Below are 25506 nucleotides of genomic sequence, written 5' to 3'. Positions count from 1 at the left end.
TTTCTAATGCATAATTGATCTAAGAGATAAGTTTCACCCATGAATCGGACTTCTTCAAACCAGGGCAACATTCAGGCTCTCCTGTTCCTCACGAACAGACCTAATTCTATGCTGGAGCGGACCATACTTAATACCCAGTGAGGCTACTGAGGCCCAGAACGTACTAAGTGACTGTGCCAGGTACTTCACAGACATCAATGCTCACATCCTCAGCTGTGGGGACCGGGGTTCAGCAAGCCCTGTGAGCAAATGCCTCAGGGTCATAGCTGGTAAGCAGTAAAGCAGAGGCAAATTCCTGTTTTCTAGTGCCGAGTCCCATAAAGCTACTCAGAATCCTTTAAGAAAGAGCAGCTCAAAGGTAGGAATAACAAATATTTATTCAGAAATGGGTAAGTAACATATAGTCTCCTCCATCCCTTCATGTCTCTTCCTCTCCTTTTGAACAAGAGATACACACGAGGAACCTGGAGGGGTGGGAGGTGAAGAGGGACACGAGGATTGGCCCACCACCTTCTCTTCCATTTTCCATGATGACACCCTGTAGAGCAGGGCAGGCAAACAGGCTCCACCCTGCAATGTACCATATGGCTATGCAGAGGACAGGGTCTGGATGGCCAGAGGGTTGCAGCTGGGCTCAGTGAACTCTGTGATAGCCAGAGCAGCCTGGCACAGGGCTGGGGGACGGGGCGGGACAGGTGGGGGAGAGGGGAGGGTAAAGCCATGCAGGCAGGAGGATATTCACCATCCCTACTTGAAGCAGAGTCCAAGCAGTGATCCAACTGTCCCTAGTACCTGAAAAACCAGGTCCTACTGCCTTGTGGGTGTTCTTGTGGAAGAAGAAGGGGAAGGTGTAGGAGGAATGTTTTCCGGCTGCTGAGAAGTAAGTTTGCACCCATTCAAAGGGGGAAAGGGAACAAGGGAACAAAAGCAGCATTCTTTAAAGAACCAGAAGGTGGAGCACCATCAGGTACTTTCCATGGACTGAGCAACTTTCCAAAGCCTGAGCAACCGCAGACCTTGAGGACTGGGCGGTGTTCAAAGCCTGGGTCTTTCCTGCTTAAACAGAACTCTGAAACATGAGTTTCCAGATGTGTCTTCCCTGGACTGGCCTCAAGCAGGCCACAAAAGGCTGTGTCTCAGGTCCCCTCTATTTCCTAGACTTCTGCCTTTCACAGTGCTTGCTGCTGCTTCGGTAGAGATCCCCGAGCCTGCTGCCCAACTCACTCCGGCTCTGCCAGCCTGGATTCCTTCCGCAGTCCCAACAACGTGGCAGGAGCCTGAGGGCAGTGGAGCCAAGCAGTCTGGTATGCAGGGGCCACCCGTGGTGGCTACAGTTCTGCCCAAACACCTGGAACCATTATGAGGGGAGAGCCTAGCAGCTCACCTGGGAGGTCGGCTCTGCTCTCTCCACTCCCTCCCTACCACCCAGCACTCCCTGCGCACTTTGCTCCCAAGGCAGGGCAAGACCCCTCTGGTCAAGGATGGATGTGTCAGTCACAACACTGGGAACAGCACCCCTTGGTGGCAGTTGGATCTGTGCCTCTCTCAGCATTCCTATTGTCCTATAGGCACGAGGCCAGAAACAAAGAGGGAGGAAGTCAACATCTCCCATTCAAATAATCCCACAGGCCCTCAGAGTCACAGAATAGGCAGAGTTTAAAAAAAAAAAAAAAAAATCAACTAGCGGAGAGTTGGCATTTGAGGAGCGCCATGCCAGGTGAGAACTGGGGGGCTGATGGTGCACGCCCCTCCTGGTACTGAGACCCAGAGGTTGAGAGCTGGGCTAGGGCACACAGCAGAACCCAGGGAGAGGGAAACGTGAATGTGAGAGCTGACTGAGACACCAGAGATGGCCCAGGCCTTCTCAGATAACCTGGCAGCCAGGGATGCTCTTCCCAGCAGAGCGGCAGCCCCACGCTGCCCTTGCCATGTGTGCCCAGACCACACTGTCTAGAGCCAGTTGTGGCGAGAGGACAAGAGGGCTGTGGCCTGATCCCCACCCAGGCCACCTGCAATGACCAGGTAGGTGAGCGGCACAGCTCTCACACTGACCTGGCTTCCCCTAGGAGGGCAGGGGCTCCCATTCCCTACTTCGTTTAAAAGTTTAAAAAAAGATAAAGGGGAGGCAGCTCTTCACCTCCCAGAGAAAAGTGTCCTTCACAGAGGCCTCAGCCCTGCATTCCATGGGGCCCCCAAAAAGCCAGCCAGAGAACTGAGGGTACCATTTTCAGACAAGAAATCTGCTTGGGACTGAGATTAGAGGGGAGGGATGCTCTGGGCAACACGAGCCTACCTTGGTGAGGAGGTGGAGGGAGAAGACACAGACTACAGGAAATGTTAACGTACAGAAGAGCACAGGGTAGGACACAAAACAGAGAGGTGGGTCCCGTCCAGTGAGGAAGCTCTCTACCCCTGGCGGCCCTTCCCACGCTCAGGGCCTTCCAGTCCGACGGCCCATTGGTCACAAGCTTTGCTTTAGGAAACAGAGCCACCCTCCTCTGCCCCCGCTTCTGGCTGCCTCACTCCCCTGCTCAAAGTTTGATTTTGAATTCTGTGGGCTGCGTAGTCACAGAGGCCCCCGAAGACTTGAAGAGCGCTTTCAGAATGGTGTCGGGGTCCACTTCGGCAGGAGGGTTAGAGGAGGCAGTGGAGTTCACCCTGCGAGGCAGCTCGCTCTCCTTTTTCACTGAGGGGCTGTCACTCAGCCGTCTGTGGAGAGCAGAGAAGAGTCAAAATCCTTGTCAGTTTTCCCTCAGATGGGGAGGGAACTCACTGTTTACTAAGTTTGTTAGGAAAGTTAGGTGCTGAACAGAATGCTTTCTGTGCTCTGTACTCCTTGATCTCATTACATTCTATAGCAAATCTATCATTTTTGGATTTGCTGATGACAAAATTGAAATGCAGCCTGTTGTGATCTGGGGTTTTAAGAAATGCTGCAGGCCCTTCAGAGACAGTCACTTACACATCAGCGAATTATGTATTTTGAGAAGTCTTAAAGTAAAGAAGTCAACTTTGCTGTTTAGCCCAATGGCTCCCAAACGTATTAGGTCATAAAACCCCTATTTTCCAGAATACAACTTATTCTTGCACCATAGCTTAACAAACTTGTCCAAATCACACAATTCAATATCTGAGGTTCAAATTCTGGCTTTTCTAAATTTCAAACTCGGCCTGCCCCTCCCACCGTGGCAAGTCTAATATCTTCCTGAGGTTTTGTCTCCTTGTCTATAAAATGATGTCCTGCCAATCTATAGTTTATGCATCTCAGCCTCAAAACCCCCCAGTCCTGGGTCAGGCACGTATGCGTAGGCGCGTGTCCTAAAACAAGGGCTGGCACTGTGCACCACCTCCATCAGAGCCCATGAGGTGGTTTTCCATTCACTGGGACGGTACACACAGCTGGCTGCTCTCCCACCTCCGTCACAGGACTTTCTACATCATAAAGCTGAGCGTGGGGTCCATCCCCCGCGAAAATGACCACCACTCTGTACAAAGTTCAGCAGCCCGACGCCCGTCCGCCCACAGCGCAGAAGAAACGGAGAGGGAAGCGGTGCTGCAGGCACGATCCCTGCAGGATCAAGAGCCAACCACACAGCATAAACCTGGAGAAGAGCTCCGCCCGGTCCCCAGCACCTTCAGGACTTACAGCAGGATGGGCTGGTCTGAGGTGATAACGTTGCCATTCATGTGAAGGTTGCATTTCATTGGTTGCCCTGAAAAACCAACAAGGAAAGGGCTCTGCAAGACGAAAGGACAAGAGCTGCCCACTCCATCACCAAGGATCAACACCCTACTCTGGCAGCTCTGGCTCCACGACGGGAGACAGGGGTGCCAGGCTTTGGGGATCCCAGGGCATGAGGTCCCCACAAAAGAGCACGTGGTAACAGACCTCGCTTTGAGCAGGAGGTGAGAGCTGAAGGGAGAACTCTCTCTAAACCCATTTGTGAAGTAGTAAAGGAAAATGTTTATGTGGTGAAACTAAGTAAAAAAAGACTTCAAAAGCAAATGTACAGACTTCCACTTTGTCGGTGAAGGATTAACTGCTCCAAAACCGCACTGCTCCTCTACACAGCATGTGAGAAGCATAGCAACTGCAGCACACAAGAGGGAGGGAGAGGGATAGAACCATAGAGGGGAACACTTCTACTACCTCTCTGGAATTAAATTAGTATTTATCTGAAAGAGATTCTGGTAAACTACAACATACACTGTGAACCCTGGAGCAGCCGTTACAGTAGTGACTCAAAACATATAGTGAAAAAAATCTTTCAAGGGCCTAAAATGTCATGCTAGAAAATATTCATGTCATGCAAAAAAAAAAAAAAAAAGTAAGTGCTACATTACATGGGAATGGATTAAATAATCCAAAAGGCAGAGATGGTCAAACTAGATTAAAGAAAAGATAGATCCAACAATATGCTATCTATAGGAGACACACCTTAGATTCAAAGATATAAAATGGTTGAAAGTAAAAGGATGAAAAAAGATTTATCACCCAAACAGCAGCCCCAAGAAAGCTGAAGTAGCTATACTAATATAAGACAAAACACTTAAAAAAAAGTTACATAGAGACAAAGAGGGTCATTATTTTGTTTTATAAGATTTTATTTATTTGAGAGAGAGCATGTGTTATGCACACAGGTGAGTAGAGAGGGGCAGGAGGAAGGAAGAGGGAGAAAGAATCATAAGCCAACTCCACGAAAAGCTCAGAGCCCAATGAACTTGACCCCTGACCTTGAGATCATGTCCTGAGCCAAAACCAAGAGTCAGATGCTTAACTGAGTCACCCAGGGGCCCTGAGAAAAAGAGGGTCATTTTGTAATGATAAAAGGGCCAATCCAGGAAAAAAGCAATTATAAACATACATACAACTAACATATACGTATATAACCATATGCAACTAACATCAGACCCTGAAACACACAAAGCAAAAAAGTAAACAGTTGATGATTTCAATACTTCGCTTTCAGTAATGGCAAGAAGAGCCAGTCAGAAGACCAACAAGGAAACAGAAGATTCGAACATTATAAACTAGACCTCACAGATACCTACCAGCAGCAAAATACATATTTTCTTTAAACACTAATGGAACAGAAGGAAATTTGGCAAATTCACAAAAACATGGAAATTAAACAGTTCTAAATAATCAACAGGTCAAAGAAGAAATCACAAGGGAATTCAGAAAATACTTTGAGATGAATGAAAATAAAGACACAACATACTAAAATCCATGGGATGCAGCTAAAGCACTGCTTAGAGAAAAATGAATAGCTGTAAATGCATAGATCAAAAAGAGGGAAAAGATAACAGAATGAGAAAATACTGGCAAATCAGTTATCTGATAAGAGATGAATTAAGTATAAAGAATTCTTAAGGCAGCCCTGGTGGCCCAATAGTTTAGCGCCACCTTCAGCCCAGGGCGTGATCCTGGGGACCCGGAATCGAGTCCTGTGTCGGGCTCCCTGCATGGAGCCTGCTTCTCCCTCTGCCTGTGACTCTGCCTCTCTCTGTCTCTCATGAACAAATAACTAAAATCTTAAAAAAAAAAAAAAAAAAAAAAAAAAAAAAAAAAATTCTTAAAAATAATTTTGTTTATTTTTTAAAATTTTTATTTATTTATGATAGTCACAGAGAGAGAGAGAGGCAGAGACACAGGCAGAGGGAGAAGCAGGCTCCATGCACCGGGAGCCCCACGTGGGATTCGATCCCGGGTCTCCAGGATTGCGCCCTGGGCCAAAGGCAGGCGCCAAACCACTGCGCCACCCAGGGACCCCAAAAATAATTTTTTTAAACTCAAAAGGTGGGCAAATATTGGGGTGCCTAGGTGGCTCAGTTGGTTAAGTGTCTGCCTTTGGCTTGGGTCGTGATCCCAGGGTTCTGGGATTGAGCCCTGCTTCAGGCTCCCGGCTCAGTGGGGAATCTGTTTCTCCCTCCCCCTCTGTGTGCTCACTCTCCCTAATAAATAAATAAATCTTAAAAAAAAAAAAAAATGTGGGCAAATAGTCTGAATAGACATTCCTCCAAGATATACAAATGGTGAATATGCACAGGAAAAGATACTCAACATCATTCACCAACAGGGAAATGCAAATCAAAACTCTGTGTTACATTAGTCTCTGCATCTCTAGCACAGGTCCCCGGTCCACAAGTGTACTCAATAAACACTGAAAGAACTAACCAGTGGACAAAAGGGACACAGCAGACAGTTTCTCTCCACAGGCTATCCTGAGATAAATAATGTGACTCTGAGCTCAGTAAAATCAGTAGCTTGCTCCCCAGGAGCAGAGCTCACCCAGGTGCTAACAGTTAGACAAGGCTTCAGGCCTTTGAGGAAACTGGCCCAGAAATAATGAGACCAACATCTGGAAGGAGACGGCTAGGACTTTTGGCTTCCCCAGCAACACCTCTAAGAGAACCACCCATGGAGAAATGGTGTTCTCTGCTCGCTAAACTGAAGTCCTAGGACTGGGTGAAAACCCAAGGTCCTGTAAAGCCGGCAGCTCAGGGGACTGCACATCTGTGTGTGCTCTTTGTGCAAGGGAAACCCCAGAGGGAGGAATGCATCAGGAGTCCTTCCATTCATCTCAGAGGAAAGCTTGCTCAGAAGGCCTAATGCCGGGTAGTGAGCCGTGGGCAGCGGGAAGGTGAAGTGGCTGGTTTCTCCTTGACTTACCATCCAAACACCTGTTGTTATACTTCTTATATGCAGTAATGGCATCATCCTTCTTCACAAAGACCACCTCTGCTACCCCAGGATGGACCAGCCGAGCCCTTTTGAGGGCTCCACACACACAGAAAAGCTCCTGCAAAGAATAAGATGGGTGAGGGCTGTAGAAGAATCTGGAACCATTACCCTGCCTGCCTGCCATCTACACACTCAGAGAGGGCTCTGGGTAGACTGGTGGCTACACTCCAGCTGAACATGCTCAGCGCCCAGGATTTGGGGAGGTGCCGGTCTGGGCAGTATCCTTGGGACATCCACAGGCCTCTCCAAGTGGGACCAGATGAGGGAGCAAACTGAGCTGGCAGTAGGACACGGGTCTGGGCTTATAAGCCTTGAAGTCCCTGTGTCCTTCAGCCAGGCACCCCCAAAGTCTTCCTGCTTTGGTACCCACTTTCTCAACAAGGGAAACAGAGAATTTCTCTGTGGGCCCTGTCATGCAAAGGAACGTGTAGCTCATCAAAGGCAGTGGTAAATATGCCACCAGGGAATCTGCAAGTTATTTAACTTCCCTGACCATGAGTTTTCTCTTCTGGGGAAAAAAAAAAAAAAAAAAAAAAAGGAATGGTTTCACCTTCCTCCCAGGGTTGCTGAAAAGTCATTTTTTAGTGCAGTGCTCTCTGTACATGTGTGTGACTATCATCCTCATGTCCCCTGATAACCTCCCCACCCCTGCCTTGTTTTCCAGGGCAGGAGGTAAGGCCAGAGAAGGAAGACAATGAGGAGATGGATCACAAAGGCTGACTAGCAACCCATGCCATTTCTTCTTTTGTGACTCCCTTCACCAGGTTGTTATGAGGACAGAATGGTTTCTGAGAAGGTCACTGAAACAATCTGTTTTGTGATAAAGTGAAAATGTTAAATACCAAAACCAAGGTATGGAACTGAATACTAAGTGTGATACCAATTTTATTACTACTATTCTCTAAACATTATCCACATAGGTAAAGAAGGGACAGTGGCTATTACTGGTGTCCACTCTGAATGGTGGTCAGTTCTCACTACTCTGTATTTTCAAAGATCTTGCATACAAATTACCTGCCACATAATAAGTGCTCAATAAACAGTAGCTACTACTACTTTTATAATCAGGAAAAAACTTTGTTTTAATTCTCTATTAATTTGCCAAGTATCAGACAAAGGAGGCTACAATTTCCATTGTGTGTACCATTTCCTGGTGAGCCTGCTTACTTCTCAAAGCTATCACACAGCACTCGTGTTTCATAGTTAAAACCTGAAACGTCAAACGTGGTGGCCATTATGGGCTGTTAAAGAACTTGAAACTCAGTTCAGAGAGAGGCTGGAGTGCAGCTGCATTTCTTCTATGATTCAACAGCTCCGAGTTAAAAGGGTATGTAGATTTTTAAACTAAGAGTGTTATTTAAAAAACAAAAACAAGGTGGAAGAGAAGTCCTGGCTACATCCTTACCAGGCTCAGGGTAAGGGCAGGACAGAACAGACCAGGCCAATCCAGAAGGGCCAATCACCAGATAACACCAATCTGTCTCACTGCTTTTACTTTGGAATCATGAAAACCCCTAGAGGAGGCAGAAGTTCCAGAGACCCACAGGAAAATAAGAACAATGGGGCTGTAAGCCATGGGACTAGAGGATCCCAGTCAAGACCCATTCAGCACCATGCCCTGGCCCTGGTTTAGAAGCTGCAAAGAACAGTTAACACAGCCAGCCTGACTGCTATCTTTTAAAAGACCTGCTTCCAAGGCTGGATCTTGGCTGGTGGCTGGGAACCTGGAATTGGGGAAAGCTCCCACCACCCTAATTGATAAGAGTGGCTCACTGAGTATAAACTGTGCAAATGTGGTTTATGCTGAACACCTGCTTTTCCTCCTGGCAGTCTGGAATGCTGGTATGCAGCATGGGCAAAGGATGCCTACACGATGGGTTCCTGGTAAAAACCCTGGGCACTGAGTCTGTAACGAGCTCCCTGGTTTCATGCGTCACAGCTCGTTGCTGGGGGAATAAAATACATTCCGTGTGACTCGATTCAGGAGGAATCCAGAAAGTTGCACCTAGATTCCCCCAGCCTCTGCTCCATAAACCTTTCCCTTTGCTGATTTTGCTGTATCCTGTAATAAGCCTTAGCCCTGACATGATTCTATGAGGAGTCCTGTGAGTCTTAGAGAGTGAACCTGGGGGTGGTCTTGGGGTCCCTTGACACAGAAGTGGTTTGAATCTAAAGTTCTGGCAGGACATAGTACTCACCACAATGTCTTCTTCGGTGACTCGAGGGTGCAGATTGTTTACGGTCATCTTGGTGCCTTCCAAGGGGCTGAGGACAGGCTGCCAGAGGAGACAGTTCCCAGAATCAGACAATAGCTGTGGGTTCAGCAGCAGCATGCACTTCCGGCCAGTGACCAGAAGGCCCAGAGAAAAGCCTCCTAGAGAGCCTGTCACAATCATGCCCCACCACTATGCCTCTGAACCTCTGCATGGAATGCCAATCACATTTCAAGACCCATCCAACTCAGGTGACACTTTCTCCTTAAAGCCTTTCCGACCTGCCCCGTAGAATCAAATGCTCCTTCTTCAGTACTCCCAGCTGCTCTTCTCTGGGCAGACCTCTGTTCTATCACCAAAACTGCTCTATCTGCAGCTGTTTCCCCCACTGGCCCAGAAGCATTTGAGGGCAGTGGTCACTGAGTCTTGGCGCACTCATTTGTAAAATGGCGGTGGCAATGCGCACCTCCCGGAGGTGCTGTGAGGACTCCACAGAGTACACATGATACACTGCCCACCCAGCACAGGCTGACTCTCAATGGATGCAGTCACTTCTTCTCCTTCACCTTCACCTCACCTCAGCAGGCGGCAGCTCTTTGGGGGACTCCTCCTTGTTCACTAGTGTCCGAGACATGCTGGTCAAGGCTTTTGTCCGAACAGAGGAGGGGAGGGCAGGAGCTGTGTAAGCATCATTCTGAACCACTTTGGTGAGAGGGAGGGCCTTGGACATGGAGAACTTGGAACTGCTCAGCCCGGCCTAAACAAAGAGGCGGACAAGAATCTGAAAAGCTAGAGAAGGCAAGAGAGAAGCCCTATGTGGCTGGCAACCGCCACCCCCAAGGCTTCCAAACTCCCCAATTCCATTAGAGATTTGGAGCCAAAAAAGCCACCAGTGACTTCCCCCAAGGAAGAGGCGGGAGGGGAGATATGCAGTCTGCCCAACATGTTTATAGAAGTCACTCTCCAAAAAAAAAAAAAAAAGTCACTCTCCAGTGCATGAAGCCCTTCGTGAGAAACTTCCACGCAGGTCTGGCCTGGAGCCACAGGTCTACCCATACCATTTAGATTTTATGAAACCCCTACAATCTGGGACTAATCAGAAGGCCAAAAGCTTAAAGTTCATTCTCAGATATGACAGAAGCATATGCTTCTATCACAATGGGCTAATAATCATCAGTTCTGAGCTGGCCAGGCACAAGAACCCATTTTTCAGAAAGGCAGACTCCCAGCTTCTTGGCCCCCATTTCTGCCACACAGAAGCACCATGCACAGCCCTGGCCTTATCAGCTCCCAGACTGTGAAGGACATGCTGGCAGAGACAACATGTGCAGACCAGCAGAAACAGTTCTTCGGGACGCCTGGGTAGCTCAGCGGTTGGGCGCCTGCCTTTGGCTCAGGTCGTGATCTCCGGATCTGGGATTGAGTCCCGCATCGGGCTCCCTACGAGAAGCCTGTTTCTCCCTCTGCCTATGTCTCTGCCTCTCCTCTCAATCTGTGTCTCTCATGAATAAATAAATAAATCTTAAAAAAAAAGAAAAAAGAAACAGTTCCTCCTTCTCCTGCTGCCCCTAACTGGGGATGTGGTCCCTTGGAAATGTAAACCAGGAAACTCCTTGAGATTAATGTGTCAGAGGCAAAAGATGTCTGAGGCAAAAGTAGCAGGTGGCCTTGCTGACTTAAGACAGAACTTGCCAGGTACTGACTCTGGAAGAAGGAAGGGATGCAGCAGCCAGAGAGGCAGAGTGTGGGGCAGGGGTGATTCACTAGCTTCTCTGAATCAAATGAAATGTCCTCCTCACGCTGGACCCCACATTTCTCAAGCTGCTTTCTGAATATTGACAGCCAGTGGAGTATGACAGATGCGGCCAGGGAGGCAGACGGCATGAGCTGGATTGACTCAGATCCACTATCTGTAAGCTGGGAGATTCTGAGCATATTTCACCCCCCCCCCCCCCCCCCCCCGTGCCTGCTCCCTCTCCTGAAAAATAGGACTACTGGCCCAGAGCTGCTGACCACGGAGGGAAGGGGAACATGCAGAATTTCCTGCCAGAGGAGAGGAAACAGGATCCCCTCCTCTGGCATCTCCCATTGCCCCTGAAGTGTCTCCAGCAGCAAGTGGAGGCTGCAGCTAGCAGCCTCAGGATGCGACAGGCTACCCACAGGCTAGCTGTGGCACCTTGGACATAGCACTGGATGCCCTGGTCTCAGTATTTATAAAACCAGGGATTAGATTAGTGCCAACTCTGAAAATCTCATGAAACAAACGCAGACTTGTGAACTGAAAGGCCGTACTCTCCACCACCTCTCCCATCCACCTGACCAGATACACATGGTGAGTGCAGCAAAAACATAAAATGCCTTACCACGTGGTGGAGAAAGCTGCTTGAGGCTGCAAATTTCATCTGTTTACTAGGAATGGGAGCTACGGAGTCATCATCTTCCTCCAAATCATATAAATTCTAAAAGAAAGAAAAAAGAAAAAGCTGGGACGCTTGGGGTAGCTCAGCGGTTGAGCATCTGCCTTTGGCTCAGGGCAGGACGCCGGGTGCTGGGATCAAGTCCCGCACTGGGCTCCATGAGAAGAGCCTGATTCTCTCTCTAGGTCTCTGCTTCTTTGTCTCACATGAATAAAATAAAATAAAATCTTAAAAAAAAAAAAAAGGAATAACATTAAAAACAAAAAGAAAGCTAATGTGGCCTTAGGCTCTCAAAGGACATTTGGAGCAAGAACAGCAAACTATGTGGAGCTGGTTGGTGGAGGGAGAAGTGGGTGGCGGGAAAGAACCGGGGGATACTGGCCTGGGAGTCAAAGCCTGACAGGCCGGCTCTCCACCCACAAGGGCCTAACAAAAGTGCTGCAACCTCCAGGTTCATAAGAATTACCTTCCCACAAGTGGGCAACACCTAGAAAAACCTTAAAACAGGTGTTTACAATCCTGGGTTTAGAAAGTCCATCCTAGGCAGTCTGGCCTACAGAAATAAATCCAAACTCTAGAAAAAGCTTTAGCCACAAAGATATTCACAGGGTTTCTAACAGTGAAAATTATAGGAGAATGGCTTTTAAAAACTGGAACATCAATTCAATGGTTTATGCAGTTATTAAAAATGTTTACAGTGAATGTGAATCACAGAAGTGCTTGAGCTATACAGTGAAAACAGAAGGACACAAAATTGGATAATAATACACACACAACTACAAGTAGGCATTAACTCAACAATAATGACACTTAAAAAACCAAAAACCCAGGAAGGAGCCAGGGCAGCATTTCAACAGCAGCTGGCTTTGGAGAGAAGGAGCACAAGAATTCTTTTTTCCTTTTTACTTTCTCGATTTTACTAATGTTCTATATTAAGCACATATTGAGCTTTTCTTTCTTTCTTTCTTTTTTTTTTTTTGGCATATACTATTTTAATAATAAAAAGTAGAAGACTTCCAGTTTGCCTCTCTGCCTCTTACATACTCACCTCCTCCCTATTGTAAGAGGTATTTTTTTAAAAAAGATTTTATTTATTTATTCATGAGAGACAGAGAGAGACACAGAGAGAGAGGCAGAGACACAGGCAGAAGGAGCAGCAGACCCCACACAGGGAGCCCAATGTGGGACTCAATCCCGGGAACCCAGGATCATGCCCTGGGCCGAAGGCAGGAGCTAAACTGCTGGGCCTCCCCGGGATCCCCGGTATTTTTTTTAAACTCATAAATTGCAGGGGCGCCTGGGTGGCTCAGTAGGTGTGTCTGACTCTTGCTTTTAGCTCAGAGTCAATGGGCTCCTGTGCTTGGTGAGAGTCTTCTTGAGTTCTCTCTCTCTCACACTCTCTCCCCCTCTGCCCCTACTCCACTCACTTTCTTTGAAATAAATAAATCTTTGAAAAAATAAAAATAAATAAAACTCAGAAATTGCAAAAAACCAAATGTAGTTCCTCTAATTCTTCACACCAGAAACCTTGGGCTAAGGTCAGTTAATCCGCCCAGCAGAGGTCTCCAGAACCTATGCACGTGTACACCTACACACAGTACACAACACACTCATGCACATGTAGGTGCGTGCCCACTCTCTCACCTGTTTGGCTGGGTGGTTATTGACCACATTGATCCTCATTCCAGCAGGATGGGTGTGGAGTGGTGCCATGGCTTTCTGCTGTGGAACCTAGAAACACACAGAGACCATAATTTTTCCCATGGGGTCCACGTCTGTTCTGCAGGAGTAAGGAATCACTGAACTTGAAATATGGTGGCACTCAGTTGTGGTCTGTGGGAAAAGCCCTCCAGAGTGCCTCATGCCTGAAGCAGGAGTCACAGAAAGCCTAATGGTCTTGCTCCATGAGCCTGGCTCAATACATGTTCGCAGCTGCTGCTGTTCCTGTTACCAGAGTTGCTATGAAGACGAAATATTGTCTTCATTCCCTTTGGCAGCTGTGCAAGTGGCCAGGGCACTGGATGGGGAGCCAGGTCTGACTAGGCTCCTACCCTGGTACTCCTACTGCACAATGATTCTCATCTCTGAGACCAAGAGTCTTCTTTTATAAAACTGTGGTAATGATCCCAGAGTCACAGTGAGAGAGAAATAAAGTTCTATGTGTTAAGTGCTGGCCGCACAACACACGCCCCACAAGTGTTCCATCTTCTCCCCTCTTTTCCCTCCCTCACTAGCTCACTGGAGAAAGTCACTGACTTTTCCTGGAGTCCCCTTTCTTCTCCACAAAACTAGATGAAAACCTTGCCTCCTCTCCTCCATATGGTTACTATATAAACCCTTGGGAGAACTGTCATTTTGCCCAAACTCTCCTGGCCCCCAATCCCTGCCTGAATCTGCGGTTGTTGCTGGCTCCCCAGGAATACATGGCAAGAGCCACACTTACCTGGATGGTTTTGGTGAGCTTCAGGGCAGGGGTCACTGTCCCGATGGGTGGGCTCAGGAAGGTGGCTGGGGAACTCCGCTTCAAGCTGATCTTCTCCCGGGCATCGGCCACCTGCCGGGGCTTCTGGGGCACCGTGACCTGTTGCTTGCGGGAGTTTAGCATCTCTCGGGCGTCTTGCACTTTCCCTTTGATCCGGAACCGAGCATCTTTCTGCAAAAGCTTTTCCCGGGCATCCTGGACTCCCAGCTTGAGCCGGGCGTCTGAGAGGCCAATCTTCTGCCGGGCATCAAACCTCTGCTGGAAGGTGGCTGTGCGTGCTGGCTGGCCAAGAAGGCCCTGCTGGATCCCAACACGAGATCGAACACCTCCGACTCCTGGTCTGGCATTGAGACTGCAAGCAAAAAATTGCAATATGAAGCGGATCTGGGTTATCGATGATAGCCGATCCGAAGGAAGTTGAGCCCTTGTAATACTGGGAATGGGGGGCAGGGGAGCTCCTGGAGAAACCAGAAATCAGGTCACTCTCTGAAACAAACTTATATTGCAACTTCTTTCCTAGTTTACAGCTTTTCACTTTGCCTTGCAAATAAAATTAGGAAGAAGGGCCTAGTGGTTTCTATCACTTAGGTAAGATTGTTTTGCTCCCTAGATCAGGTGCTCTGAGATAACATCAGGGACAGTAACCTCCAAATGATGCTAGCCACAAGGGGGGAAAAAAAAAAAGCATATCCCCCAAATACCCTAACCTTCAATTTCCAAAGCTCTTCCACAGCCATGCTCCCAGTCACCCCCCTCAGTACCCGGTGATGTGGACTGAACAACTTGGAGAGGCAACAATTAACAAAGGGTCCCCAAGCCTGCCCCTGGCAAACCCAGGCCTCCGGTGCTGGCCGATGCCCTCCTGGGCTGGGAGCAGGAGCTAGCTCCGTAACAGACTGAAGACACAAAGACTTGGTAGAAAAGAAAAAGAGCCACTGTCCAAACTGTTTCCATTCACAACACTGTGACACCAAATATGTGGGTGTTTTCCTCACTTCAACCGTTCTTGAACTCTCTAGACACCAACCAGGTGTCCTACAATTCAGTTCTGACACTACCTACCCAGAGTCAGGGCACACCCCCTAGGTTAGGGGCTCAGTCCCATGAAAATGCCCTCACTTCAGATGCCAGTCCCAAATCCTGGGCTTTTCACACTTGGACAGACCAGGTAGAGGTGAGGGGACCCACACCCCCACCTCAAGTCTGAGAATTTGCTAGAATGGCTCACAGAACACAGCAAAAGCAGTTTACTATTATTAATTATAAATGATACAATTCAGAAACAGCCAAATAGAAGAGACATATAAAGTATATGGGAAGGGATGTGGAGTTTCCATGTCCACTTTGTGTGTACCACCCTCCAAGCACACAGACATGTTCGCCAACCCAGAAGCTCCCCAAATTCCACTGTGTAGGGATTTTTATGGAGGTTCCATTATGTAAGCAAGGTTGACTGTATCATTGGCCAATGGAGACTAACTCAATCTCCAGCCCCCGCCCTTCCCTAGAGGGGAGTGAGGTAGGGCTCCAAGTTCTAACTAATCATGCCTAGGTCTTTCTGGCAACTAGCCCCCATCCTGTAGCTAGCCAGGGGCCCATCAACCATCACCTCATTAGAACAGAAGGTGCTCCTACCACCCTTGTAACTCAGGAAACTCCCTAGAGTTTTAGGAACTACATGCCAGGAACCAGGGACAAGGCCAAATATGCATTTATCACACTTAGGAACAAGAACGTCAAATTCAGAAACCGTTAAGATTGGAAATGAACTAAACTCCATTAAACAGGCCCCATTTCCTTGGGGGTTCCTCCACTGGCCGTTCAGTGGCTTGTCAGGAAGGCGAAGACGCTTCCAAGTACAACCCTTGAAGTCCTTCCTGGGGTCTGCCGGTGGCTACCTCACTCCACCTGCCCACCGCACCACGAGGCCTCTCTACTTCAGCCACCGTCACCACTACTCAGGCAGCAGGTGCCCCGCCCAGGACTTCCAGCTCCCAAGGCAACACCTCCTCTTTGGGAAACCCTCCCTCTCTGATTCTTTGAGGACAACCCTCCTTTATGCCTAGAACACATCTGCTTGTTTTCTCTTCCCCACTGGACTGGGAGGGGGAGAATGGGGCTCATTCTGTTTCAGGGCCCAGCGCTTTGTAAGTGGTGTTGCACCCTGGCTGAGCATTAGAAACTCCTGTGGAATTACTTAAAAACACAGCTGTCCAGATCCCACCGAATCCAAAAGCTGGGTGAAGGCCTGGGCCTCTGCATCTTTGACTCCATCAGTGACCCTGGATTATGGCAGTGTTCACCATCTCCCACCTGGTGTTAGAAGGCAAAACCCCACCAAACAAACAGGTTCCTATACAGTTTCCCACAATTGTGTCCAGCTCTCCTGGGAGGCCTCCTACACAGCAGGCCAGTCAGTGAGTGTTCCTACTGCCTCACCCTTCCCCAACCGACTGGAGGAGACTGCCCACGGGCTCCTGTGCTGACAGCTGGAGCATACCCAAGGTACCAGCACAGGCAAATGTGACCTCCATCTTATTATCCTTAGACCAGTGGAAACACCTGCTGCCTCCAGTATGCCAGAAAACTGCCCAAGGCAGTGATGCACATACCATTTTTCTTTGAAAAATGGCAAATTACTTTAGGACTTAAATACTTTCCAGTGGGTCCACACAAGAACCAGGCGGAAGAGAGAGGGAAAGTCAGATTAGGTGAGGGTGAGAGGCCCTGCTTATTGGTCCCTGTCCTATTTTCTCCTGTAAAGAAAGGAGGGAGGGAAGCAAGGCCAAAAGGAATGGAGTGTTTAGAGAGGCCCCAATCAGGGAGAGAGAAATAGGTGCGTGTGGCAGACAGCACCCGCCCACCCCTGGAGTGTCCGCCCTCAGTTTCATGGTCTGAAAGGCCTTGGCGATGGTGGGGCTATGCTTTGTGGTTGTGCTGAAACCCAGAGCTACTTGAGGGGCCCCTGGAATTTATGGAAGGCACACAAACTTCCTAATCAAGCCCTACCCCCCAGGACCCACTGACAGGTGAGGTAATCCCACTGGTTTGTTTTTTTTAATGTTTCCAGCTCCCTACATCTGTTATTGATGCCCATCAAAGAAAAGCAACAGGCTATCAGTTCAGACCAGAAGTTACTACTGAAGGCCTCCTACTCATAAAATAGGGAAAGATTTTGATCAACATTTACTGTCCAGATCCAGATGAAACCAGCATTGGCAGAAAGCACTCCAGATAAAACTGTTCATCTACTACGCATGGGACCTCTCTGAAGCCAGAGGCCTTGGGTTGGGAAATCAAGTCACCAAAAAGAGTACGGTGAGAAGCACTCCTGCTGTAAGAGGAAGGCTCTGGGGACGCCACAAACTAGACATCTGTACGGCGGTGAGAAGGCTTAGACCCGGCCCAGTGTGCTCAGGAAGAGGTCATGTGAACGACGCCTACTATAGCCCAGAGCTTGCAGCCTCCTGGCTCTCGCAGCTCTGCTGGGGTGCCTCCTGCCCTCAAGAGCATTCCCTCACTTATCCCCTACCAGCTTCCACAGCCCGAGGCACCCTCCTTGGGGCAGTGGAGCCCTGGACACAATGCAGCTGAGGCACTTACTGTGCTGAATCAGGAGGATCTGTTTCCAAGCCCACACCTCCTGCAGGACCAGGAGCCTCTTAGGGGTACACCCTGCATCTTCTCGCCTGGGTCAACCCTGTACCAGGCAGATGAAAAAAAGGCTCGAAGAACTTTCTGGTCCTGAGAGCCCACCAAGTGCCAGGGACCCTACAGGGACCCCAGACATTCTCCTTTCACCCTGAGAGAATGCGGTTGTTATTCACAGATGACAGGGTCCCGCTGAAGGATGCACTGGACTTCCCTGAAACTAGTTAGAGCACCAAAAATGAAGCATGAGTCAAAAATAAAGACCAGAACTTGAGAGGCGCCTGGGTGGCTTAGTCGGTTGAGCATCTGCCTTTGGCTCAGATCATGATCTCCAGGTCCTGGGATCAAGCCCCACATTGGGCTCCCTGCTCAATAGGAGCCTGTTTCTCCCTCTCCCTTTGCCCCTGATCCTGCTCATGTGTTGTCTCTGTCTCAAATAAATGATAAAATCTTAAAAAAAAAAAAAAAAAAAAAAAAAAAGACCAGAACTTGAAGAGTTAATGAGGCATACTGTCCCCAGGCTAAGGAAGAGCTTAGGACTCCAGTCACGTCGAGGGCCACAGCACACACTCCAGTAACCAGAGGGTGAGCGCAAACACTTGGGATGGCCCAGTGTGCTCAGTCGGGACCCACACACCAGACCGCTTGTGTGGCAAGAAAGATCACCGAGATGCCTTGTGCTGGTCTTTTGAATCTCTCTGAACAGTACAACAGGTCCATCTGGGAGAGGGAGGGGACGTGGCTGGGGATGGAGGAGCGTGAGTTAAGTTACTTCCCCTCAATTCATGGCATTCAGTTCCCTGGTTACACCAGTTCTTTCAACTCCTTTCATGAACAGCTTTCGGGGCTTCAGTGTTCAGGCTTTTTATAATCACTGCTCCTCCTCTTGCATGAAAAGACGGCTATTCATCCCAGCAGGCAGCAGTGCTGGGTACAAGGCAGGCATTAGTCATCAGGAATTTTTCAAATAAACACTCCTGCTAGGAGTGGGTCTCCAAAACACAGAGTCCATGGTGTTACCCTCCTGTTCCAAGAACTGCGGAGGGCTTCCTAACAAAGCCCAGCCCCTCAGCAGAGCCTCTGGACTGGCCCCAGCTCCTACCTGCAGCCTCACCTCCCACTGTACACTATCTGATGTTCCTGAAACACATTCTGCACTTTGGGCCTCAGTAAATGTTTGGGAGAAGGGTGGGGGAGGTTTGGAGCAAGGCTCTGGCCTGCCCCACCCTGCCACACTGAAACAATGCACCCACCCTGGTTCCAGGCCCCTACTAGGTACTCCATGGGGTTCTGGGAAGGGCGCTGGGGGTGACAGGGCCAATGTCCCCACTGGAACCTCAGTGCTTTCTGCCACACCCCGACCAGAGCTGGCTCTGGACAGATGTCCAGACCAAAGGATCCAGGCCCATAAAGGGGAACCCTGGTTTATTAGTAGAAGGTGGATTTTAATGCATAGGGTCTCTGGGTTAGAATTGTGTGTCCTGAGGTCACCTTTACATGGAGAAAACACGGTTTAGTTCTGTTATGGAGAATCAATCCTGAATTAGGCGCTTTGCAGACAAAGAGAAACAGGATAGCATCCCCTTACCCTCCAAGAAAGTCTTGTGCAAATGTTTTGTTTTAGATCCTTTTTTTTTTTTTTTTTTTTTTTTTTTTTTTTTTTTTTTAAGATTTCTATTCAGGAGAGAGACACAGAGAGAGAAAGAGGCAGGGACACCGGCAGAGGGAGAAGCAGGCTCCTCGCAAGGAGCTCGATGCGGGACTTGATCCCAGGACTCTGGGATCACGCCCTGAGCGAAGGCAGAGAGATGCTCAATTGCTGAGCTACCAGGCGTCCCTTAAATCTATTTCTTCCCCTCCATGTTACATAATAACTAATTTTCCTCCCCTTTGTTTTAGGTCTACATTTCTTTTATCTTATTTCAACAAGCAAACAAGCAATAAGTATTAGGACCAGAGCCCTGGCCTGAACTGAAAAGCTGACCGACCTCCTTCTCCACGGCTCCAAGAACTACCCAGACAGGGCATCTGGGCCAGAGCTGCTCAGGGCAGCACATGCCCAACCTTTCCACTGCAACGGCCTGCCGCCTTTCATGAACATTCTCTAACCAGAAGGTGGCAGTGGACAATTATCTTCCAAGAGCTAAACTAATCAAACCAGGGTGGGCGACTCTGCAAACTTGACCAGCAGCAGCACGCTCATGTTTTAAGGAAAACACCAACAAGAACAGGCCCGCATTGCAGTTGGTGCCGTGAGCTGTCCAGGGGAGACTCCTCCATAGGTCTTGGGCAACCAAAGTCACCAAAGTCAAGCTGTGCATGGTGAGGGACAGCGCCTCACCATGGCTGAGTGAAGTATCACACAAAACTCTTTATTTGCAGGTTAATCAGGGAAATCTTTTTTTTTTTTTTTTTAAGACTGTATTACTTATTCATGAGAGACACAGAGAGGGGGCAGGGGGCAGGGACACAGGCAGAGGGAGAAGCAGGCTCCATGCAGGGAGCCGGATGTGGGACTCGATCCTGGGTCTCCAGGATCAGGCCCTGGGCTGAAGATGGTGCTAAACTGCTGAGCCACCCAGGCTGCCCCAGGGAAATCTTTTGATAAGATTAATTCAGGACCCTGGTAATAATGGTAATGACCCCTTTCTAGGCTTACAAGGCGTGATGAACACAAAACAGAATGGATGCACTAAAGAACAAGCACATTCCATGACCTGTGGGGAAACACGTTATTTACACTTCCACAGGTTCATTCTTTCCTTTCCTTTTTTTTTTTTTTTTTTTTAAATTCATGAGAGACACAGAGAGAAAGGCAGAGACATAGGTAGAGGGGAGACTAATGTGGGACTTGATCCTGGGACCCTGAGCTGAAGGCAGATGCTCAACCATTGAGCCACCCAGGCGTCCCTACACTTCTACAGGTTCTTGTGCTATTTCCACTAAGAGGAAGAGATAATCACTGGCTCTACTTAAATTATCAAGCACAAAGTTTTTCCTGGGACCTCCATGCAATGCCATCCCACAGTTCCCAGGAAGGAAGAATTCTTCCAGGAAGCATGTAAGACAATATAGTTACTGAAGGAAACGACATTTGTTCACTGCCATTAGCTGAGACCTTTCAGTTTTTGACAGGGATGCCCTAGATGTAGTTCACTGGCTTTGCAAGGTAAAAAAACAAAAACAAAAACAAAAACAAACAAAAAAAAAAGTTTTTAAAAGATTTATTCATTCACGAGAGACACAAAGAGGCAGAGACACAGGAAGAGGGAGAAGCAGGCTCCCCATAGGGAGCCTGACTCGGGACTTGATCCCAGGACTCCAGATCATACCCTGAGCCTAAGGCAGATGCTGAGACACTCAGGCGCCCAAAACTGAGGTTTCTACCAGGTTTAATCCAAATACAGCATGTAGGCCAAACTAGCATGTAGACAGCTCTAGTCTCTGCACAATCCCCCAATCCAATCATTGTGTAAGAGCAGAGTAATATTCTCACATATTCTTACACAAAACTGGAAAGTTACTTTATTTAAAAGCCTTCAGTAATGATGATTAGAGCTAACATTAATTGAACACTTAAAACCATCAGATACTTTCAAACTACTTTACATTAGCAATCACCTAATAAATATCTGTATCTTATAAGTAAGAGAGATATGGAATGGTTAAGTAACCTAAGATCACGTGGAAAGTGAGAGAAGGGAATCGAAATCTTAGTTTGACTCTAGGGCTTCAACACTAACCTAATGTTCCCCATCAGGGGGAGGGGTTGGGCTTCTCCTCCTTTAAAGGGAAGATCCACAATAATTGCTATCATTTGCTGAACACTTACTACCTGGTGCAAACTTTTTTTTTTTTTTGGTGCAAACTTTAAAATGTACATTTTTATATTTTCATACCTAATCTTCTCAACAACCTGCCAGAAACCATTACTACAAATGAGGAAACGTCCCAGCTCTGAAGTCATTTTGCCAGGGTGGCACAGAACCCAACAACAGGCCCACCAGGGCACCAGGTCGGCCTGGTGGCTCAGTGCTCGGTCATCCCACGGATCCTCAACCGAATGCCCAACACCAGACTCTGCACACATCGGAGCCAACAAAGTACAGACCCAACAGACAGTACAGACCGTCTGCAGTCAGGAACAGAGGGGGGTGACTGCAGAAAGGGCACGTCCTGGGTAGCTGGTTCATTCAGCAACTGTCCATCAAACTGATGAAACTCAGTCTTAGAAGTGGCCAGAGGACCGAGCACCAATTCCACACCAGTTACCAGCGGGAAGACCTAGGAGAGAGCTACTCAGAGAACAGCTGAGCAAATTAACGGTTCCTGTGTGCCTGTTATGAACCAGAAGCCAGGTGCATAGCTGGCTGGTGAACTACGTACGCGGTGGCGGCAGGTGCAGTGGATGTGTGCAGGGGGCTGGGGGCGGTGGGGATGCACTTGTTAGCCAAGGAGAGGATCTACTTTCTAACCACCGCAGGCGGGAGGTATTAACAAGCATCTGCTCAGTGAATGACTTCCGATCCGAGAAGACCGTGTCTAACATTTTTACAGGCAGTTTACAAGGACATGTGAACTACCGCACGTATGCTGGAGAACTGCTGGCCGCAGTCCCACTTCAAACAGGTGAGAGCTGGAGCTCATTAAAGGCTGGAAATGACGGACCACGTTTAAGGGTCCGGAGCAACTTCCGGGCACCTCATCGCAAATCATCTCCGCACTCGGAGCCACAACAGTCTTCTCCGACAACCATCAAGAAGCTCTAACCTCCGGGCCCACCTGTTTTGTTTTGTTTTTTTTTCTTGCCCAAGCCCGAGGCCAACTCAGCCAGCTCCTAAAAGGCACGCAGCCCCCCAACTTTCAGGGGGACGAACTCTTCGTGGCCTCGGGTTAAGTCCCTCTACGTCTCCCGGCCTCAAGCTCGTCATCTGCAAAACGGGAGAAATACGAATACGGTACGGGGCCGGTACGGCTGCGAAAGGGGGCAAAACGGGACGGTGGTTGCACGAAAGCGCTCGGGGGACGTGAACCGCCGCACGGGCGAGGCGGGGGTTAACGGGGGCGGCGGAGCCGGGGAGCGCGCGCAGGGCCTGCGAGCTGAGGTCTGGGTCGCAGCCTCGCCGGCAGCAGATCGGCGGAGCCTGGGCGGGTCACTTCCCCGCTAAACTTCGGCCGTCCTAACCCCAAGGCGGCGCGGAGACCGAGGAGCAGCGCGGCGCCCAGGGCCAGTCTCCCCCGCGGGCGGACCGGGCGGCCCCGGGAGACCCCGCGAGCCCTCCCCCCTCCCCCCGCCCCGGCCGCCCCGGCCCCCCCGGCCCCGCCGGCCTCCCCGGAGCGACGGCGCTCCCAGCCAGTGTGGACCGCCCGGCGGCCGGGCCCGCGGAGGCGGCGGGGCCGGGCCAATGAGGAGCGCGGCTGCGGCAGGGGGCGGGCGCACACGGCGCTGCGCTTCGCTCCCGGGCCGCTCCCTCCCCCGCCCCGAGCCCCGCTAGGCCACGGGCCCTGAGCACCGGAGGGAGAAAGGGCCGCTCACCGCCCCTTCGTCGCAGCCCCGCGCTTCCGGATGAGCTCGTCCAGGGAGATGTCCGCCATCTTGCGCCGCCGAGCGAACCGCGAGCAGCTGAGACTCCCCCAGCCCTCGAGCCCGCCCCTTCGGCCGCTACGGAGCAACGAGCCGCTTCCGGCGTCCGGCCGACGAACTCTCGCGACAGCTCAAACCAAGACAAGAACCGGAAGGGGCGGGGAGCTCCCCGTGAGCCTTTGCGACGCCAGCTGCTTATCTGCATACGGGGGGGCTCCGAGTACCTACGGTTCCCGGTTCTCCCCAGCGAAGAAATAAAATGGAGAGTGATATAAAAAATTAAATAAGTGAATGAGACGAACTGCGAAGGGCCTGGGCTCTTGGTTTAACGGTCGCTCTGCTACTCACCGTAGGGCTAATGAGAAGGGGATTCGTTACCCAGCGAGTAACACGTGTAGCTCTTTATGCCTTAAACTTATGAGTAAGGAAAATAACGATTCGGGGTGACGCCCGAATCCTCACTGCTAATGTGAGACGAATTTTTGAGCGGGTAAAGGTCGCCCCTGAGGTGACCCGCCTACTTTGCGGGATGCCTGGGAGCCGCGATCTGCCCGGCCCCCCCTACCCTGAAAGAGCAGACGAGCGGCCCGGTCGGCGGGCGGGCGGGCGGGCGGGGAGGCCTCCAAGTCTTCCTAGCGGGCCGGCGCCCCTGCCTCGCCGGGTCCTCCGCGGGCTCTGGGCATGGGGGGTTTGTTTTGTTTTTGTATCTTTTTTGTTGTTTTTAAGAGATTTTGTTTATTCCCGAGAGTGGCAGGCACCCATGGGAGCCCTACGCGGGCCTGGGTCCCAGGACCCCGGGGATCAGGACCTGAGCCTAGCGAGACGCTCAGCCACGGGGCCCCCCAGGCGTCCCATTTCCGGACGTTTTGCAATTTATGGTGCATGAAAATAAAAGTCGCTTTTCACGTCTGGCCTCGTGAGCCTTAGGCCGATGACCTCGCCCAGTTCTCTGAAACTTTCCCCCGTCATTACAAGGGTTAAGGCCAGCCGCTGCCCGGTGACAACCGCAGCTGCCGGGGTGGCTGCTCACTGGCCGGAGCTGCAGGACCGCCTGGGTCCCGTCCCACCAGCCGCGCTTCCCGGCGGCTTGACTCTCCCCCCGCAAGTCGCTCCGATCTTCCCGATGATCTAGAAAACCGGGCGAATGACCGGTCGTTGGGAGGAGGAAATAGACGTTACAATCCATGGGTGGAATTGCCTGGTCTGTGATGGCAGCCCCAGGCCCCAGCACTGTAAGCTTGGCGCGAGGTACATGTTTGCTGCATCAATCGATTAAAAAAAAAAAAGCACGTAGGGCGCTGTGCTCTGTGAGTTATTACTATTATTAATTTCTAAGTGCATTGATCCCCGCGGAGTTCATGTACTGTTGACAGGCCGCACCGTAGTTAAAAGTCTGGCAGCAGAAGGTGTGCGGGCCAGAGCTGGCAAAGCCAGCGGGGCTGGGCCGGGTCCCACCTCCTCAGCCGTCAGACCGGACCCCGCTAGCCCCTCCCTGCCTCCCTCTCTCCTTCCGTCCCGGAAGTGCAGGGGCGGGGGGGGGGTGGACGACGACACAGGGACCAGGTTGGGCCTCAGCACCCTCCCCTCCCCTGGACCGCGCAGGGCAGGTGCAGAAGAACGTGGAAGGGGCCATGGGACCCCAGGGGTTAAAGCCCTGTCACGCCTTAAATGCAATGTAAAAAAAAAAAAAAAAAAAGTGACCTAAAGGTTATTTTTCAAGCTAGTTCAGTGAGGTCATTAGCTGAGGTCAGCTGTCATTGAGGTGACCTTCCCTTGGAGGCATTTCATAAGGTGTAGAGCTTTGTAGGGTGCTGATTGTCTGGAGGACGGGGATCTGGAATCCGGTCACGCGGAGGGTGGGGACAGGGATGTGGCGATCCTGAGGCAAGGGCCCTCCCCATGCCTGCGACGTTCCCATGTTCCGGGAGGGACGAAGAGCATCACACTCCCAGGCAGGGCTTCCCTCCATATCTTGTATGGACACGTAGGACTTTTTGCTCAAGGCGAGCAAACGTGGAATTGCTGGGAACGTACTGGGTCCTGCTTTGTTTGGAAATAGACCAAGGATTGTGCCCTGCCTGGGAAAACCGCGTCCCTGTGGGCAGAGACTGGGAGTCGGGCTGCATCTGGGGCTGTGACTGTCCAGGGACCCCTGCCCACCCCCCTTCTGGGGACTTCGGCCACCCTGAAATGTGTATCCTTTTATAAATTCCTTTCCTTTCTTACTCTAATATGATTGGAGTTTTGTGTTTTTTGTTTGAAGATTTATTTTATATATATATAGAGAGAGAGCACGAGAGTTGGGGGGGGGGGGCAGAGGGAGGAGACAGAAACACAAGCAGACTGCGCTGAGATGGAGCCAGACACGGGACTCGATCTCATGACCCTGAGATCAGACCTGAGCTGAATCGGGA

General features: G+C 50.1%; 1 protein-coding gene, 1 long non-coding RNA gene and 1 other non-coding gene across 6 annotated transcripts; 2 read left to right on the top strand and 1 right to left on the bottom strand.

Moving 5' to 3' along the window:
* Positions 1 to 359: 359 nt before the first annotated feature.
* On the bottom strand, positions 360 to 23208 carry POLDIP3 (DNA polymerase delta interacting protein 3). 2 transcript variants are annotated; one of them, XM_077914243.1, is made up of 9 exons: positions 23045 to 23207; positions 13819 to 14209; positions 13020 to 13106; positions 11322 to 11417; positions 9536 to 9715; positions 8944 to 9021; positions 6674 to 6803; positions 3647 to 3713; positions 360 to 2709 (listed from the first exon to the last, which is right to left on the bottom strand). In XM_077914243.1, the coding sequence occupies exons 1-9, from the start codon at positions 23101 to 23103 to the stop codon at positions 2532 to 2534; spliced, it is 1266 nt and encodes a 421-aa protein (XP_077770369.1). In that variant the 5' UTR covers positions 23104 to 23207; the 3' UTR covers positions 360 to 2531. The 2 variants fall into 2 exon arrangements, with proteins under 2 accessions (XP_077770369.1, XP_077770370.1); XM_077914244.1 differs by lacking the exon at positions 11322 to 11417 and having other exon boundaries at positions 23045 to 23208.
* Positions 21352 to 23806, top strand: LOC144323597 (uncharacterized). 3 transcript variants are annotated; one of them, XR_013388999.1, is made up of 3 exons: positions 21605 to 21866; positions 22066 to 22466; positions 23061 to 23806. It is a non-coding gene; the product is annotated as an uncharacterized LOC144323597 (long non-coding RNA). The 3 variants fall into 3 exon arrangements; XR_013388998.1 differs by having other exon boundaries at positions 21605 to 21907; XR_013388997.1 differs by having other exon boundaries at positions 21352 to 22466.
* On the top strand, positions 23497 to 23646 carry LOC144324433 (U12 minor spliceosomal RNA). Its single transcript, XR_013389949.1, has one exon. It is a non-coding gene; the product is annotated as a U12 minor spliceosomal RNA (small nuclear RNA).
* Positions 23807 to 25506: the final 1700 nt, after the last annotated feature.

The sequence above is a fragment of the Canis aureus genome, chromosome 11, assembly GCF_053574225.1.
Source record: "Canis aureus isolate CA01 chromosome 11, VMU_Caureus_v.1.0, whole genome shotgun sequence".
Classification (NCBI taxonomy): domain Eukaryota; kingdom Metazoa; phylum Chordata; class Mammalia; order Carnivora; family Canidae; genus Canis; species Canis aureus.
Note: the sequence above shows the minus strand (reverse complement) of the source record. Positions and strands in the feature narration are given on the sequence as shown.

What these genes read in the sequence shown, in the direction of transcription:
- POLDIP3 (XM_077914243.1), bottom strand. Translation starts at nt 23,103, where the DNA reads ATGGCGGACATCTCCCTGGACGAGCTCATCCGGAAGCGCGGGGCTGCG. An exon ending in GCAGCTTTCTCCACCACGTG is followed by an intron (nt 9,716 to 11,321) that starts GTAAGGCATTTT and finishes CTCTTTGTTTAG; the next exon opens with GCCGGGCTGAGCAGTTCCAA. An exon ending in TCACCGAAGAAGACATTGTG is followed by an intron (nt 6,804 to 8,943) that starts GTGAGTACTATG and finishes TATTCTTTGCAG; the next exon opens with GAGCTTTTCTGTGTGTGTGG.